The sequence below is a fragment of the Salarias fasciatus genome, chromosome 20 (genome assembly GCF_902148845.1).
Source record: "Salarias fasciatus chromosome 20, fSalaFa1.1, whole genome shotgun sequence".
Taxonomy (NCBI): Eukaryota; Metazoa; Chordata; class Actinopteri; order Blenniiformes; family Blenniidae; genus Salarias; species Salarias fasciatus.
Window position 1 is genome coordinate 17,828,464 of NC_043764.1, and position 18,398 is coordinate 17,846,861.

The 18,398-nt window shown below is 45.0% G+C and overlaps 1 protein-coding gene across 2 annotated transcripts; it reads right to left on the reverse strand.

The window, feature by feature from the left end:
* Positions 1-3,154: 3,154 nt before the first annotated feature.
* Positions 3,155-17,958, reverse strand: spats2 (spermatogenesis associated serine rich 2). Of its 2 annotated transcripts, none has more exons than XM_030119074.1 (13): positions 17,838-17,958; positions 14,578-14,839; positions 13,630-13,709; positions 11,843-11,951; positions 11,310-11,359; positions 10,906-11,128; positions 10,619-10,798; positions 10,351-10,486; positions 6,731-6,789; positions 5,109-5,218; positions 4,925-5,027; positions 4,142-4,287; positions 3,155-4,061 (listed from the first exon to the last, which is right to left on the reverse strand). In XM_030119074.1, exons 2-13 carry the CDS (start codon positions 14,600-14,602, stop codon positions 3,798-3,800), a joined length of 1,485 nt encoding a protein of 494 aa, XP_029974934.1. In that variant the 5' UTR covers positions 14,603-14,839; positions 17,838-17,958; the 3' UTR covers positions 3,155-3,797. The 2 variants fall into 2 exon arrangements, with proteins under 2 accessions (XP_029974934.1, XP_029974935.1); XM_030119075.1 differs by lacking the exon at positions 17,838-17,958 and adding an exon at positions 15,541-15,575.
* Positions 17,959-18,398: the final 440 nt, after the last annotated feature.

Genomic DNA, 18,398 nt, shown 5'->3' on the forward strand with positions numbered 1-18,398 from the left:
TTCCACTTGTTGCATCCAGAGTAAAGAGAGGGAGGTTTGCATTTCAACAGGAGATAATATGAACCCACAGCAAAGCAAATGCAAAGAAAAGCTCAAAGACAACTTAGTTACTGTATGTCTTGAAGAATCAAGCGTGTTTGGTTGCCTGGAGAAGCGGCAACCTCAAAGAAACACTTTGTGTCTCAGTGATAACCTGTTAAATTGTTTGTTTGGATCAGTGTAAACTACAGGTCATGGAATAAAATGAACCCTTACAAGTATAGCAGCAGAATGAGGCTGCTGCTTAAAATCCTTTATAATCCATTCCTCATTTTTAATTAAGTTAAAGCTTTGACTCAGAGGCAAGTTTAATCTATTACGTGATATTGGTGTTTTGTGTGAATGAGCAGCATTATGAACACAGTTAAATGTGAAATTATAGAACCTTTTTGACCTCTCCATCTTCGGCTCCCAGGCAGCATGGTAGGGGAATATAAAAAAAACAAAGCATACACATTCTGTATTGCAAACTGTTTATTTGTAGTAAATGAAAAGTGTGCCATTCAGTGAGGGGGAGAAAGAGGGGGGCCGGGGAGTCGGGGACGGTCGATGTCTTTGGTCCATACTCTGGTGGAGGGGATGATGGGGATGAGTCGGTAGGAGACAAAAGGCACTTGAGTTTACGGTTGTCTCAGAAACTTTTAGAGGAGGAGGACACAAGCTCTAACTAGAAGAATGAATGGGCTCCATGTTTCAGCCTCCTTTATGCCTAATATGAATATCACATACAAAATGCCCCATGTGAGCACAAAATTATATAGCTACTTATATGTATGTACAGCAGGGAATCAGAAATAAAAGGAAGAAAAGGACAGAAAAAGAAAACGTGAAGCTTAGTTTCATCCCCTTTGGACATCTTTACAAGCAGAGAAAAAGAAGACGAAAGAAAAGGCGACTTCAAAATGGGACATGATTACTTCTTTGGCGAAAACCTAATATCCCTACAGTTTGGAATGTAAAACAAAAGAAAACGACTGAAGGGAGACAAACCACTGGTGTCTGATCCTCCGACAGAAGCAACATGCTGGAATAATAGCTTTTTTTTTTTTTTTTTAACTCCGATTCCCATCTGTTCTGTAGCTTCCATCAGCACAGAAAAGTTGTTGAATTTAACTCAACTTCAGCCTCTGAAGGATCTCTGATCAAACTGCTGGATGTGTGGCTCCAGCACAACAACAGTGTTTCCTAATCCGGGTCCCGGAGGGGACAATCTGTTTACTTGCTGCAACACACACACACACACACCCGATTCAGATGGGTGAGTCATGGCGATGCCCTGCAGCGGCCGTGTGACTCCGGTAAACATCTGTAACACAGGGGGGCAGCGGGTCCCCCGGGGGCCCAGACGCAGCGCGGCCCTGCAGTGTTCGCTCACAATAGCTTCAAACGAATCGGTAGACACATTTCTCACTAGATCCTTTTTTGTTAATAATCAAGCCAGCACATATTTACCAAAGACTGCAAACACATTTGCACTTTTTTTTTCCTCCTTAATTAATAACTAACTTAATAGAGAAAAGTTTTTCCACAAATTAAAAGAAAAAAAAGAAACTTCCTATGATTTAAAAATAACAAATAAAAACTAACTCACAAACAAAAAGTGAGGAGAGGAAAAAAAAAAAAAAAAAATCCCAACGAGTTGAAATGAATTCTTGTTTGTGAAAAGTTCGAAGGAAGACGACACATGAAGAAGATGCAGCGATAATGTAACAACCGGATTTTTCCCACTTCAGCCTTGCAGCTCCGTGTATGTACATAACTACAGAGGAGATCAGAGGAGGGGGAATCACCGGGGGGTGGGGGGGGGGGGGGGTGGGGGGGGGGGGGGGGGGGGGGGGGGGGACACGTCAAGGAATCAGCAATGAGGTATTCATCAACTTTAAGTTTACAAACCCGACCACCGCGTCACATTTAACCTCCACAGCAGCCATAGAAAACAGATCCGTTCGATCACTCCCACAGATTGATAAAGTCGGTTCATATTCATATAAAAAAAGGGAAGAATAGATCTTGCGGCCTTAATCTTTTTTCTTTTTTTTTTCTCTCCTTTTTTCTTTACAAATCACGCGTCTGCCCTGCGAGTACCGTCTGTTCAGAAAGCTGCGGCGATGCAGACGTCTACGTCTCCGGAAAAGGCAAATGTGAAGTCTGTGACTAAAAGGCAAAAAGCACGACATTAATATGCCATTCGTGTGCATATAACGAGAAAGAAGAACGCAAACGACAAGGAACTGCGCGCGTGAGGAAGAGGAAAATCCAGCCGAGTAAAACGTTCGGTATGAATAACAGCGATGTGCACAGCGGAGGACGGGGACGAGCGTCCGTCCGTCCAGAGTTTGAACATTATTCTACAAAAGGTAATGAGCCCTCTCGGTTAGAAAAGAACGGGCGGCAGGTCGAGAACGGACAGCGACCCGCCGGCCAGTGGGAGGGAGACGCGACACAGCCTCGGGCGAAGCGCAAAGGAACGGGTTCACATTTTAGGAAATGCACATATTCAGCTTCTAGATGAGGACTGGAGGCAAGTATCTGGTTTAATATTGAGACAGCGAGCAAAAGAACCAACCAACCAACCACCACGTGCAGGTTTACATACAGGATACTGTGCAGTTTGTCATAAGGTCATAATAGCAAAAACACCCTCTAGTGGCAGGTTGCAGTGAAGGGTAGAAGTCCTGCTGCCTTAAAGCTGCAGATATAACGAGAAGTTTACTCAGAAGAGGTAAAATCTATACTTTAAAATCAGCTAATCGAGGCTCTGGAAACAGTGGGACTCTGAATAGGGGGAAAGCTGTGATCGGGTGTCGGTGCGTCACTACAGTGCAGAATTCGGCTATAAAATGACATTCCTAGTGTTCCAAGACAGGATAGTTTGTTTCAGAGTGAGTAGTTTGGGTGCAGATGTGAGGTCTTCATCTGTTTTATAGCGATTTTAACTAAAACAAAACTCGAATAAGTGCATTTCCAAATGTTAAACTCTTCCTTCTGCACCACAGAGCTGCTCTGAATCTAAAGTCTGAGCATCAATAAGTTCCCTCCAGTTTGTAGCAGCCGTAGGAAAAGCTTCTGGTTTACAGTTTGATATGTCTCGTTTTCATTTTGCAAAGATTAACGACAGTCTGTAGTGTTGATTGCACGTCTTCTCTTCTGGTGACAGAAATCCTTCTTTATACAAGAACAACTTTTTGCTCGTTCACTGTGTTTTTTTTTTTTGTTTTTGTTTTTTAAACCGTGAAGGCAATGAATGAAATGGTTCTGGAGACAAGGATACTGAAAAAAAACTTTTTTTTTTTTTTTTTTACCATTCAGGTTTAAATCAAGACTCCTGACGAAAAAAAAAAAATGAAAACAAGTACTAAGAGTTTCACTTCATTAGTGCACAAAATTGTTGCAGCTCAGTGTCAGGCTGCAGAAACTAACTTGCAAAGCAGTGAGATCTCTCTCGGTGGGGGTGGGGGTGTGGGGTGGGGGGGGGGGGGGGGGGGGGGTGGGGGGGGGGGGTAAAGATAGAAGCTGTTAACCGGGGAGGAAATGAAGGAAGAGCAGTTGTAGAAAACAGCGAGCGCTTTTCAAGTTTGAAGGATGAATGGACTGATGTCGAGAGGCGGCACTACAACTCAACTGATCTGAATATGTAAACTTGTATTCTATTCTTCATTGAAAGGGGTTAGTAGAGGGAGGGGAGGGGGGGGCAGGGCGGGGCGTGGGGAGTGCGGGGGTTGGTCGGATGGGTTCGATTGAGCAGACCGTTTCTAACGTCAAGGGCAGTGCGTTCGCGGCTGCCTCTGGGGCAGCCCGTTGTGGGCGGGCCGGTCTTGGTGGTGGGAGGACGAGGAGGTGGTGGAGGGGCCCCTGGAGCTATTGGAGTGGTGCGCCGCCGAGCCGCCGCCGCCGCCGCCCCCGTCGCCCTGGTGGCGGTGGTTGGCGCGGCCGGCGTTCCTGTCGTGGTAGCTGCTGCCGTTATACCGCTGGCCGCCGTGGTAGCCCTGACCCTGGAAGGTACGCCGGTTCCCCTGGAAAATCTGGGAGCAGAGCAGAGCGGACGGTCGGCCGCCGAGGGGAAGAAGAAACTGCTTCACAGCTCGAGTGTCTGGACGCTCACCTGTTTGTTAGGAGGGGGGCGGGGCTCGCTGGGCGGGGGCTGCGCCTGGGGGGCAGCAGGGGCGTCCTGGAGGCTCGGGCTGGCCACGGAGGACGACGTGGAGCTGCAGCGGGACCGGTTGGAGTAGCCCGTACGAGGATGGTAGACTGGAAAAGAGACGATCAGCAAAGTCACAAACAACCCAAGAGACCGTTCAGAGCGCCACCGGCCAAAACCTCATCTCACCCCGGCGACACACTCAGACACGTCTGCTCACTCACTGATCACAGGAAATATGGTGAAGGAGCTCAATGGAGTCTTTACAATGAATAAACTTTAGATTTCTAATAACATGGACAGTATTGTCCTTTTTTTTTTTTTTTTTTAAATGAGTTCACTTTAACGCTTTTAAAACTGATTTAACAGCACAAAAAGCATTTAATTAAAATCAGCTTGTACAAAAGAGGATATTCAGAATTCATTCTTTACAACAGGAACAGGAGTTCTTTGTAAAGTGGTATTCAAAATTATATTGGAGGATTTCCTACAACAAAAAAGAAAAACACGATCTTCACAGGATTATATATAAATCATGTAAAACATGATTTCAGGTGATAAAAGAGCCCATCAGGGTACTGAACCTCACTTATTCCAATTAGTGTGGTCTGAACAGTTAAAACAATTCTTCAAAATATCAGGGTATTTTTTATTATAATCATCTTAATGATAGAAGAGAGAAAAAAAGTCATAAACATAACTCGATGTATTCAGTCTATGGCTGAGTAAAGCACGAGGTGCAGGTACCTGATCCAAACCCTGAAATGCTCGTCTTCAGCGGCTCCAGATCAAACGTGAATCTCACAGCTTTCCCCAGATCTTCGTCGTATTTACGCTCGCTCACGAAGTGCTGCAGAGAGGAGACGGAGTGATAATGAGACGCGTTTAGAACGCAGCGAGCCGAGGGCCGGCGAGGCGGAGCAGCGCCTACCTTGATGTCTGCACGCAGTTCAGTCAGCTGCTCCTCCGACATGGACGCCGACTTGTCGGTCAGCCGCCTCAGCTCCTCCGCCTTCTTCTGCCGGGCGTCCAGGATCACCACTGAAACGCCACAGCAGGGACGTCAATGTGTGTGTGTGTGTGTGTGTGTGTCACCATGCCTACAGAGATGAGCGACTCCAATCAAAATAAAAACATTTTTTTCCTCTCTCCCTTTAAATGAGATTAATTCTGACTGGAAGAAACGACCCCTCAGCAGGATTTGCTCTTTAAATTGTGCTCGGCTGCATTTGCAAAATTCACTAGTGTCCAAAAAAATTGAAAAACGCAGCAAATTGTTCAGTTTTCTCAGGTACACAGAGTTTAGTCCTTTTAATCACATTATATTTTATGCAATAATCCAAATTAACGTCGTATACTTCTTTGAAAATAATAAGATTTCTAAATCTTGACTAACAACAGTTCACTTCTGCCATACTGCAGGCCGGCCGCCCCTGAATGAGTCTTTGCTTCATGAAAGCCACAGAAGGATTGAAGGCAGTCTGTAATCTAAAGAAGATCAAATATTTGCCATCAGAGCCCCTCGCTTTATGAAAGGACCCTCCAGAGAAGATTAGGCTCACGACAAGAAAAGAGCCTTTTAAAATGCCCCATAAAAACATGTTTATATTTAGGCTTTATATTTAGGCTTTCTTTATTTAAATTCTATTAATGTAATTTTTAATACTGTCTTTTTAAAGCTAGTCATTTTCAAGATTTCTTCAGTGAACTAAACGAAATACACTCACTGAGTTCATGCACAAACAGATTCTTGTTCGATCCGTTGGGGGAAAATGGAATTCAAACTCAAATTACATCGAAATCCCAATTTACACTGCGGTAAAAACTGCTTTGGAAAGGTCTTAATTTAAAAACCGCGCATAGTTTCTATGTTCTCCCTGTGGATGTGTGTTTTTCCTAAACAATGACGGTTTCCACATCAGCTCCAGATAACAAACAGAATATATGAAATAATAAAAACAAAATGATGAACCGAGGGCTGAGATGTCTGATCAACACTTGACACAACAATTCATTTTAACAATCCAAGCGTTGGTTCCTACAAATGTGATGCAGGAGAGAGGTGAGTGGAGGGGTGAACTCTGAGGAAACGCGGCTTTTGTAATTGTGGAAGAATCCGCAGAGTTTTCTTTGCTTTCCTCTCGATTCAACACACACTTCACACAAAGGCAGCATTGAGTCTCCCTCGACACCTGACACTATTCACTTTTTCCAGGCCTGGATCACACAACACTCCACACCGGGAGGACAGGAGGAGAGAGAATGGCCTACTTGTACAAATATGTAGTCCTGCTCTGTCATGTTACACACACACACACACACACGGGGTGGTATGTTGCAGGTATATCTGAACCCCCGGGGCACCAGTGTGCAGTTTAGGAGAAACTGGGACTTTGCTGTTCGACATCAATCTCTTTCACGACCTCCGGAAGTAATTTAGGTCAGATTCTGCCGGCGCTCGTGTCAGGTGATCGGATTATGGGAAGAAAAAGGCTTCTGGGTGGCGAGCGACCGGCGGGGCTCGGAGCACATACTGGAAAACACACCACTTACTGGCTTCAGCTTTCACTTTGTCCATCTCTGCCAGGAGAGTCACTTCTCTGTCCATCAAACTGGGGGGGAAAAAAAAAAAAAAAAAGAAACAAGTGAGTATCGCCGCGTTTACATCTCGACGGGAGAGGCAGATGTGCACGTCGGACCACCTCATCCATCAGTGAATGACAGCGCAAAATAAGTGAAACGCGCAAAACAAGTTTCATTTGTATCAGAGCGCTTAAACACCTGTGCCTTTGCAAAGTCGACGTTGAGACGGCTATTAACTCTCAATCACATGTGTGTGGAGCATGGGAAAAAAGGCTGAAGTATCTGGAGACAATAGACTAGTTTATTGTGGTTTTTGTTCTCAATAATGGCCTCGTGACCACGCCGGGGCCATTCACCGGTCAAAACACCTGCGACAGAAATTATGTAAAATTAAAGTTAATCATAGATCATTAAAGCCATCTCGTAATTAATTACTTCTACACCCAAAATGTGATCAATCAAGCCGCTTAGCAGATCATCGCTTCTGCAGAGAACACTCAAAACGGTCTTTTTTTTTTTTTTTTTTTTTCTTAAGTTTAAGGCCTAATTGTGTTAAATACATAAACATGCTAAACAACCAAATTCCCTAGTTTTGTCACATTCATTTCAGCTTTGCACGCACCAGCAGTTCCAGAGGTTTTCAGAGTATTTTTTTTGTTCAGCCCAATTTAATTCATTTATGTCACAAACCTAATAACTTTAAATATTTACATTAAATTTGCAAGCAGTGGAAGGAACAATGGTGGGCAGGATCGGAGCTGAACGCATCCCTTTGTGGTGAAAAACTGCTGAATGAAAGTTTCAAACTGTGCAGGGCTAAGCAGCACCACACACACACACACACACACACAGTGTGTGAACTCAGAGTTTATCCTCTGTACAGGGTGCGGTGGGCGACAACTGGGTTTACGATGGTAAATATTTGGGTCTTTCAAGAAGGAGGCTGGGAATCGCCGGTCTAGATGAATCATTAAAAAACACACAATGGACGAACTTTTCTTCTCATAATTAAATTCAGACCGATGATTCAAACAGTAACACTCCCTATAATTTAGATTTATAGCAAAAAACTGAAGCAGGACAAGCTTGTTTTTAATTCTTGCCTTTTTTTCAATACCATTTTCAACCTATAACGTAAAAGAAAATAACAAAACACAAAACAGTGTCTCAAAATACCAACATTTAAAAACTTCCAGCTCAAACACTTTTTTGAAATATGTCCTGGTGCACAGAAGCGACAGAACAGAAAGTTCATGAGTTCGATCATTTAAATGGTGACGTGAAACTGAAAACGCTGCATTAGAATTTCCAGTAGTGGGGGTGAGACGCTGCCTCCAGCTGCATCAAACCGAGTAACAGGAGGCGACGGGCCAAGGTGACGTGAACGGACAATAAATCAGGTTTTACAAGGTCTGGATTTTACGCAACTTAAATTTTATAGTACATTTGAAATGACTTGTTCACGTCACGTCCAGCTGATTGACAGAAGCGGCAGGAGGTCACTGGTATCAGGATGGTTGTCTTTGGTTTGGCATTTATCGTCGGGCATTTATCTCCGTCGACGTGGTTGTTGACAGAGGAGCTCTGCAGCGCCAGCGCGGGCCAGCCTTGGCAGATGAGCATACATCTCCATTAATCTTGCATGATAAGTTAATTTGTTGTGATTAAATCGGCCTTGGAGCAGCCAAACTGCTGCTCCGCCGTGTCACGCTTCTCCGCATGTTTTTCATACTTCTCCTGAAACATCTCACATTCTCGGCCGTCGAGTGTCACTCCAGTGTTCTTCGTCGGTGACTTTTAAATACCCGATTTGTGAGATTAAATCAGAAGCACAAAGAAAATGCGACCGAAACTGAAAAATAGGCCTTCTGATTAAAGTCGCCGCCTCATTTGCGAGCGAGAGTTTATATGAAAATAATAATTCCGTGACTGAGCTGGTCGGCGTCCAGCTGGCTGCTCGTACAAATCAACATCACTAAATAATTCAATCATGTTTTTTCTCCTTGTTAAAGACTTCAACATCCCATTTACTGGCTTCTCAAAAAGCAACAGTCCAGAGAAACAAATATAAATCCACTGAGTCACCGACTTTCCTTTTTCTGTGAAGTGTGTTTGGGAGAAGTCTGCTTGAGTCAGTGTTGGTAACATGATCATCTCTCAGCCCGGAGCCGGAGCCGCTCTGTGGGGGTTTGGGAGGAAACACTTCTCCCTTCAGACGAGGCCAGACGACACGTAGCTGGAGCCGCGGCACGCCGCCACCAGGACTTCGTCACCCTCACTACGCTGGGCCGAGGTAGAAAAGCTGATTTCTTTTGTTATTTTTTTTTTTTTTTTTTAATTCAGACCATGTCTGTTAGTGATCACTTTTAGTTTAGAGATTAGTTTTGTCTGTTTTATGGATCGAATGGATTTTCTCACGAGCCGACGGCCTGACTCACTCACTCAAGCCCAAACTCAGCTGAACCTGGACTTTCTCTGACGAATCCTCGTAGCGTCTGTAAACTCTACGACCTTTAAGTGAAGTGGATTACGTTGTTCTGGTTTTAACAGAGTCAACATGAAGCGTCTGTTAAACAAACTGTAGCTTTCGTTCCATGCATTGCTTCACTGCGTTGACCCAACAGTCACGTATTAATTGCGACACTTTATTATTTAAATGCTTTAAATCATTTATTGGTGCTTCCACGTTCTGCGCTTCCTGTAATATTAACCTGTACAACCAGAGGCTTTATAACAGTGAGCCGAGGGTCAACGTCTTATGACGCAAAACTGTTCCACAAGGAAGAGCAAAGGTGGGAAATTGAACTTTGACTGATGATACAGTGAACCTGTAAAAACCAAACACGTTCACTGCTGCGGTACAGATGTGACAGCGGCGCCAGTTTTCCCACTTCAGACAACCAAGAAGTTTGGAGACGGAGGAGTTAGAGATGATGTTGAGTGAACAGTGTCGTCTGCATACATGGATTTTTCTCCAGTTTCCTCCCACAGAGCAGAAAGATGCATTTGAGGCAACCACGTTTCTGTGAGGTCTGCGCTAGTCAGACGTCGTCGAAGAGTTCCTTCTCTCGTCAACGGCGGCACCGCGATACGCCGAGCGGTTACCTTGACATTAAGTACCGAAGTTTATCACCACAGTGAAGAAAAAACAAAATTCCTTTTCAAGTCGCCCGATATCTTTACCATCTCATCACGGTCTATTTAGACAGATTAAAAACATGAGGTGACTTATGTGATATGACTGTTTTAATGGAATACACCTAAAAATGACAGCTGAGGTCTTCATGCTCTCATCTCATTTACACACTGTAGTAAATGAACGGCAGACTTTGTGTTTGTGTTGCTTAATTAATGCAGCATTTGAATCAAATACCTGCCCTTCTAGTTCCCGTAGTCTACATCTACATATTTTTGTAATTCTTAAAAGGGAACTAAGCTTTCCATTTCCGTTGCTGGCTTCTCTGATTGAAGCACCGGTTTAGCTCAAAAGAGTCCTTTCAAGTAGTTTCTTTGAAAGTGGAATAAAAATAGACACCTTGAGGAGCGATACTGCCAGAGAACGTTTCAGGATATATTTAAAGTGTACAAACCAGCTCTGGAGCTCACTGAACGTCTGCTTCATCCTCTTGATGGAGGAGTCCATCTCCTCTTTGACCACCATCCTGTAGCGAGTCAGCGAGGCGGTGCATCTCTGCAGGTCCTTGACCGAGCGGTCGATGTTGGGAGCTGAGGACGAGACGTTTGAGGGGACGTGAGTACCGCTGAGTGTTTCTCTGAGATCGTTCCAACAGGCCGACACGTGACGAGGCGACTCTGTGCTCCACAAATGGGGAAAAAGATGAATAAAAGGAGACTGACCGATCTTCTTTGCTCCCGATGATCCTTGCTCGTCGATGGAGGATGGGAATGAGGATGAGGAGGGGTTGGAGTTGAGCCCTGGCCTGTGTCGGGACTTGCTGCCTCTGGGAGCTTGGTGGTTCCTGCCCGTCTGTGGCAAGGCGGGACTCGGAGCGCTGCCTTGACTTTCTGCTTCTGCACCTGTGAGAGAGTCAAGAACTCGTTTTAATCAAACATACCTGAGAGAGTTGCACATAATTTGAAAAAGTTTTCAAGATCTTCAGTTTCCTCATCTGTGCTTCACTCACCGGTGTGTTCGGACGTGGTGGGTTCGGAGTCCAGCTCGGCCGCGTCCAGCGAGGCGGAGTCCAGCTGCTCGCTGAGCGAGTCCAGGGACTCCCCGTCCATCACCGAGCCGTTGGCGTGGAAGCCGTTCACCTCGTCCTTGCCCTCGGCGGGCGACGCGGCCTCGGGCGGGGCGGGCTCCGCCGAGGCCTCCGGCTGAGGCTTGGGCTTCTTTTTCTTCTTGGGCTGAAAATGCAGACATGACCGTCACGGTGCGACTGCGGTCTGAATCTGCACACTGACTGAGGGCATCATGCGACACAAAGAAGAGCAGCCCGCAGCTTTAACAGCTCCACAGCTGAAGCTTGACATCTTTATTCAGAGAACAAAAAAGCTGCACGTAAGACGAGGGCGTTGTGCTTCTCACCTTCTTCTTCCCGGTCACATTCCACTCTTTGAGGATCTCGGCTGCGCTGCCTGGAACGAGAGAGAGAGAGGCGCGGCGATGACGGACGAACTCGTCACATTTACGAGCTCGCAATCCACTTTCAAAATCTGAACGCCCCACGGCGTTGTTTAGACAGCTCTAAATAAAGAACAAAGGAGTAAAGGGACAACCCTCATGTTCTATAATTAAACCTGAAAAAAAAAAAAAAAAAATGCGGAAGGCATGCGAGTGACGCGCGGCTCCTGAATGCGAGGCATGACATGTGTGACGACAACGCTGCCGAATGTTACGGGCAATAAAAACCACAGGTTGTGCGCGGCTTGTCTGGGCAGGTTGAACGCAGCGGAGCAGCAAGGCGGCGTCCGTCCGACAGACAGAAAGAGTAGCATTTGTGGAGGAAAGGAATCACGAAACATAAGACGGCGAAATAGAGAATCTTGAATCTGTTGCTCGAGAACTGCATCGAACATTGACGTCGTCTGAGATGTCCGTAAAAATAAATGCTGAAATACCTTCTAAGAAAGCCTGGACGGCCTTATCGACACAGTTCTCAAAATGCTGCAACACCAGAACGATCTCATTGTTGCTTTTGTTGGGGACGACGGCTCTGACGGCGCTGATCTGTGGAGGGAAAAAAAAACAAAACAAATAATCACACTGTATTGACTGGAGATGAACATTTAATAGAGAACGTTAACACCTTTCAAAACATTTATAGCTGATGAGCAAGGAGACAGCGATGCAGATCAAACAACGTGCCGCGTCCCTTCCTTTAACCCTTTAATTCCCGGGGCGGCACGTGAGCGGATCCTTCTAAGAACAGCGGCGAAGCTTCGCCAGTTTCACCAAACACCGTGTGTTTTATCAGTGACGCGACTCTGAGGGATCCTCCTTCTGCACACGGATGCTTTTAATACTATTTCTTTAATGTCCAGTTGGCCTTTTATCTACATGCAAACTGTACTTCGAGTGGCATTAAAAAGGCACATAATCAGATAAGGCCTTGGCGTTTGCAGTCAGACTTTACAGCGGCTAAAATAGCTCGTTATTGCAACGCTAAACATCATATCGCCTGATCTCAGACTCGGATATAATCTTGATGTTTTTTTCTGAAGAAGAGACACAATGAGCTAATACTGGTGACCATGAGGAGCTGGCTGAGGTACAGAATTATCGGGTCGCTTGTGAGAGAGAGAGAGAGAGAGAGAGAAAAATAGAAGTGGTGGCTTCAAAAAGGAAGACAAGAAAACTTCTGCATAATAACGACAACGCTGCGATTGCTGAAAGAGCTGCTGCACCGAAGGGCTGACACAGCTGTAATGAGCTTTGGCTCCTGACGGTGTTTAGCTGCATTATTTCAGCTTCATGTGGACAAGACCGTTTCTGCTTAAACAGAGCTATTTGAAAAAAAAAAAAAAAGGGAGCTGGACTTAAAACTTGTGCTGATGAGCAGATTTACTGCTTTAAATACAGAGAAGAGACATGAAGAGGTTTGTGCTGATGAATATTCTACAGCGCTACACGCTGGGATTAAAGCACGGCCTGTAAACATGAGGTTACTGCAAAGACACGGCGCTTCTGATGCCCGTCAAGTCCACTGCTTTGTGCTTTTGAATGCAGCACGAACGCCGGTGAACTCAAACACACCTGAACAGGAGGCTGTGCTACGATGCAGTTGCATCCACATATGAACAGTTGTGTGGTTTTAAATGAAGCGACAACGGCGCGTGAGACAGATTCCACCAGCGTTTCACACCTCGCTTGGTGTTCTCACACACACACACGCCCAAAGAAGCCACACCAATGCAGCATGTGCGCCAGGCGTAATTTGAATGGCACCAAACCCGACGATGGTGAGCACACCCTGAGCCCAGCCAAACCTGACAAGTGTCAACACACACCCTGAAATATGCTTAAAATGCAGCCGGATGCTAAGAAATGCACACACCGCTGCAGGTCCTGATGGGTTCAAGCAATCTTTCGAAAATTAAACTCACCAAAAAACAATAAATCACATAACCTGCAAAGTCATTATGTGATGTTTTCACGATCAACAGCTTTAAACATGCTGAGGCAGCCTGCCATAATTATGTAATGACACTATATATGTCAAGCGTTTGAGGAAATGTGACCTTCTCATCCGTTTAATTGCTTCCTATAAAAAAAAAAAAAGTATGCTGGTACATTTGCCCATGAAGCAGTACTAGAAGAGATTTTCCGTTCTCTATAAACTTTTAACTTTGGGAGAAGATCAGAAGCCACCAAGGAAACTTGAACCTGCAGACTGAAAAGCTCTCACCTTCTCCTTCATCCTCTCGGCCGTTCCTCCCTGGGACATGACCATTTTGGAGCGAGTGTCAAACACAACCCCGGACGTGTCTGAAAAAGAGAGAGAGAGAGAGAAACAGAAAATCAACTTCGGGCTCTGGATCGTATTTGCAAACCACCGTTGGACATTATTTGCAAAACAAAACAGCCAAACATCTTCGCTGAGATTTCCTGGAACACACACACACACACACACACACAAAAAGACTTCCTTTATGAAGATAAATCTGGGAAATGCGCGCACTGGGAGCAAAAAAAATCTAACAAAAGCAGGTAGACAACTTGAAAAGCAGCTTCCTGAACGAGAGCACGCGGTGTGCAAATGAAGATGCCAGCGTCAGTCAACTGTGGAGGAGGAAGGATGTGTTATTTAGGCATCCGAGCACAAGCGCACAGCGGAGGAAACAAGAAGCAAAACTTCAGCGCAGTGTCCGCAATCTGCAACGGATTCCACTGACCAGCAGCCAGCGACGGCCTGCCGAGAGAGCTTCAAAAAAAAAAAGAGTAACTCTTCTGAGCAGGGGCAGAATCAAACCAGTGCAGGCAGGAACACCGCTGAGTCAGGGTTAAAAAAAGAGGAAAAAGAAACTTAAAAAAAAAAAAAAAAAAAGAGGTTGAGCTTTCTTGTTAAAATGATAAACAAATAGAGTCAGAGTAAAGTCCAAAGGTAATCGATGGCCATTTAAAGACAAGACAAGCAAAGACGGAAAGAGGAGAAAAAACTGCTGAGGCTTGTAAAAGTTGTTTTTTTTTCTACCCCCTCGTTCATGAAAGTAGGTTAATGTCACTGTGAGCCACTGTGTGGTGAAACGCTGGACTTTCTGGCATATTTATCACTTAAATAATCCACAGCTGTAACCAGCCTCTATTCTTCTGAGTACAGCCATACTAACAGAGACAATGCAAAGCGTATATTTACCCTTTTGGCTGTTTTTCTTTGCCATGTTGTCGCCGGTTGTGTCCTAAACAGCAACACACTCCTGTGAGGAAACTGGAGCTGGGATTGAAACGAAGGCTCCCGGCGAGGCGGTGCTCAGTTTGACTTGCGGGATAAGACGGCAGCGAGGCTCGCGGCTGGCAGGAGGGTCGGAAGAACAAAGTTCACGTCCAGACCTCCAGCACGCAGGCGAAGATTCAGGCTTTCCCCCCTTTTCCCCCCTACACACAGAGGCGATCCAAACCTGTGAGGGGAAACAGAAACTTCTGTTAGGAAATGCAGTGAGTGGGAAAAGTATTACAGCAAAAAAAAAAATAATTAATTAAAATGCACAGAAACCAAACTCCCATTTCTGGAACATCTGTGAACAAAAAGTGGATGCAAATCAAATGAAATCCATTTCCTCTGGCTATAAAATATGAATGAGAAACAGATTTCAATAAATGATTGTCTGTCTGGCAGAGGATTGTCGAAATGTGCAGTTGATATCATCTCTGGCAGAAACGCTGCGCTACTTTTAGTTTGAAGAAGTTAGCGGGGCCACAGGGTGACACATCTTCAAGAGAGTAATTCCTCTTTCGTGGCTCGGTGCAGAAGTGGCGAGCGAAAACGATACGAGAGGAACCCTGAACATTCACACCGTCTGCAAACGCTCCGACTGTTAAAATTACAAATCAAAAAAAGTCCAGTAGACGTTTTCAGCCATCCTTCCAGAGGGACGATTGAAGCTGCAGTCAGCTCTTGACCTTTGAACATGTTTTCTAGAACTTACTTTTGTTGCTGCAAATAAGAATTAAAAAAGAAAAAAAAAAAGAAAAAAAAGCAGCAGTTCAGGAGGTTGTTCAAATAAACAGATTTTGCTTTTAAACCACAAGGAACTTTACTTTGTAAATGACTAAAACAATCTGCAATTCTCGAATATATTATTGGAAAAAACACCATCACCTTGCTGGATAATCAGAACTGAACACACACTCTTCCTCTGCCTGTTGTAATTAAGTAATGTTCACTCTTACACTCTTACCTTCAATGAAAAAAAAAAAACCAACCCTTGTACCAGAATTCCAGCTGTTTCTCTACAGTTTCTGTTTGGTCCCGTTTCTCCAGAAAGGGAAACCTAGTAGGCTGCACAAACCCACACCCCGTGGATCAGGACTGTGTGACCACACCTCTACAGACGTCAAACTCACATCAGCACAGTCACAAGTGACACAGCAGCAGCCGCTCATGCAAACACTCGCATTCTATTTATCAAGAGGGATCGGTGCTCGAGTCTTGAAGTGGATGCCAGGTTTTCTCATGCCGGCTCAGCCGAGTGACGCCACTCGCAGGGATTAAAAGAGCCGAGGAGCAAAAGTAGTATTTCACAATGCAGGGAGAACTTTATGATGAATAAAATTATATGTTTAAAGTCATAGGAAAATCAACAGGAGGAGTCAAGCACTCAAAGTCCATGTTTTTTTTTTTGCAAAAAAAAAAAAAAAAAAAAAAAAAAAAAAAAAAAGCATTCAACTAGACTGTGATGGTGCAAAATGACTAAGAGTTTTTTTCTTAAAAATCTGAGCAGACAATTGAATTATAACATGGGGAGAAAAAAAAGTATGGCTGTGAGATACGGCAAACATTTGCACACATTACGAATCACTGTCTTTAATGATTTTAAACATGAAACTGTATCAACATATTAATAAAGCACAACAGGCATTTATTGGTAAAATGAACTTTATCTTGCAGAGTCGGCCAAATAAATTGTCCTGTTGGCTGATGATGATAACTGTCATAAATATCATATCAGGGCAGAGGTTGAGCTGCCAAGTGAACCTTGATTGACCAACTTAAGGTTTTAAATAGACCTTATCTATAGGAATAGATTAAGAATAGCTGCAATCTGCTGCAGAGGCTTGTAATCTGACTGCATGGCCAGGATCTCCTCGTTCATGCGTGGCTTCGCCCCTGCGTTAATTGGAGACTCTGAATTGCCCGTAGATGTGGATGTGTGCATTTGCCCCCTGATGGACTAGTGACCTGTCCTGGGGGGTAACCTGCTCTCTCGCCCACAGACAGCTGGGATCGGCTCCTCAACCTGCGACCTGGAAGTGGATGAAGTGGCAGAGAAGGTGGACGGACAAAGCGATGGAATATATCACGGCTACATCGCCCAGTCCTGTGTGCCAGCCAACACACCATGATGATCAGTTTATCACTGAAGGATTCAACAATCCAATTGCCAGTTCCCAATTAAAACCAGTTCATCAGCTGATTATTTGGAAGCAACAACAAAAAAAAAAGCCTTCCTCAAATAGCTTCAATGTAAGATTTCTAGCTTCACAGTTGTCTGCAATCTGCAAGAAGCTCTGCAAATTTCAACAAGTCAAGAGAGTTTAACTTCAAACAATTGTAATCTACACTGGCAATTCATATCATCCCTCATCAGAAGAGGCTTTTTTCTGGACATTCGCAGTCAATCAAGCCTTACAGTCAGAGGAGGAAGGCAAATATTTGTAGTTAAAGGAAGAAATGTTCATGAGACAGATCCCTGACATCTTACTGCAGCTGAGCATCTCTCAGTAAAATCCTCATTCAAAGTGCTGCAGGAGCTATTTTCGACCACGCATTAGCAGCGAAACACTTCCAAAAACAGAAGAAAATAAGAAACCACATTAATATGCAGATCCTTTTGTTAAATCAGGCTCCCTGGCTGCTGAACCTCCAGCTTCGTGTTACAATGTTAGCTTGAAATAAGCCTGCAGTGAATTTCACCGCTTATGAATCCAGGCCCTTTCCACATTTTTGCGAACTTCCAGCTGAAAAAAAAAACACACACACACAAAAGAGGCTCCGATGATCCGATCTCCGAGGATCAGCTCTCTCTCTCTCTCCGGCTGGGAGAGAGAAAAATTAGCCGCGGCTCATTCGGGCTGAAGACGTCCCGGAGGTTTCCTTTAGCCTGCTAACATCACCGAGCGACGCACGGCCGCACCGACCGCACGAAAAAACCGGGAATTTAACGGTACGACCCGACAAAAACCACACAATGGAAGCAGGGAGCCGTGGAGCCCGGTCCCGCCTGTGTGCGGGCAGTGCGCGGAGCTCCGTGCGGGGTTTGAACGCAGCCCGAGCTAACGTTAGCGCAGCTAGCGGGGCTGCTGGCTGCTGCGGGGCTTCATCACAGACCACCCCGAAAAAACATCCCCACAAAGCGGCCCCGGAATGAGTCCGCCGGGGCCGCCTCCGATACGCACCTGGTACCGGGCAGCAGGCCGAGCAGAGGCTTGTGGAAGCGGGCTGGAGCAGCTCCCCGGACCGCCGGTCGTCTGTAATGCCGAGAACAAGTCTGCTCTGCTGGGCAATATTTTCCTCCAGCAGCGGACTGCCCTGCGGGTTGCCACGTCCGACTAACAACCCCCTTTTAATTGCACACGCCAGACACGAATGAAAAAAAGGAAACGCATGCTAATTTCATTTCAGTTCTACAGTGAAATTATAAGAACATTATCTGATATTAAAAATAAGATACTGGTATGTTTCAGTTGTTTAAAAATATTCCGTGTGTAGCCCTCTTTCCAGAAAAGGCATGAATATGAAATTGGTCGGCCTTTCTGTGTGGAGATTGCATGTTTCCCCTTTGCCTCGGCTTTCTCAATTTTCCATCTACACGCCAAAAACATGTGTTTGGGTTTGATTAGTGACTATAAGTTTGTAAGTCTAAGTCTCTTAAATTTCAATGGATTTGTGTGCAACAAATGCTAGCTGAGTATTTCTTTATCTGGTGATCTGATGAGTTTTCCACACTCTATAAAGAA

Bases quoted from the DNA above. Each gene is read 5' to 3' on its own strand.
- spats2 (XM_030119074.1), bottom strand. From the start codon at position 14,602: ATGGCAAAGAAAAACAGCCAAAAGG. The intron at 11,952-13,629 runs GTGAGAGCTTTT...TTCCCTCCACAG, and splicing joins CCGAGAGGATGAAGGAGAAG to ATCAGCGCCGTCAGAGCCGT. The intron at 4,062-4,141 runs GTGAGCGTCCAG...CTCTGCTCCCAG, and splicing joins GCCCCCCTCCTAACAAACAG to ATTTTCCAGGGGAACCGGCG.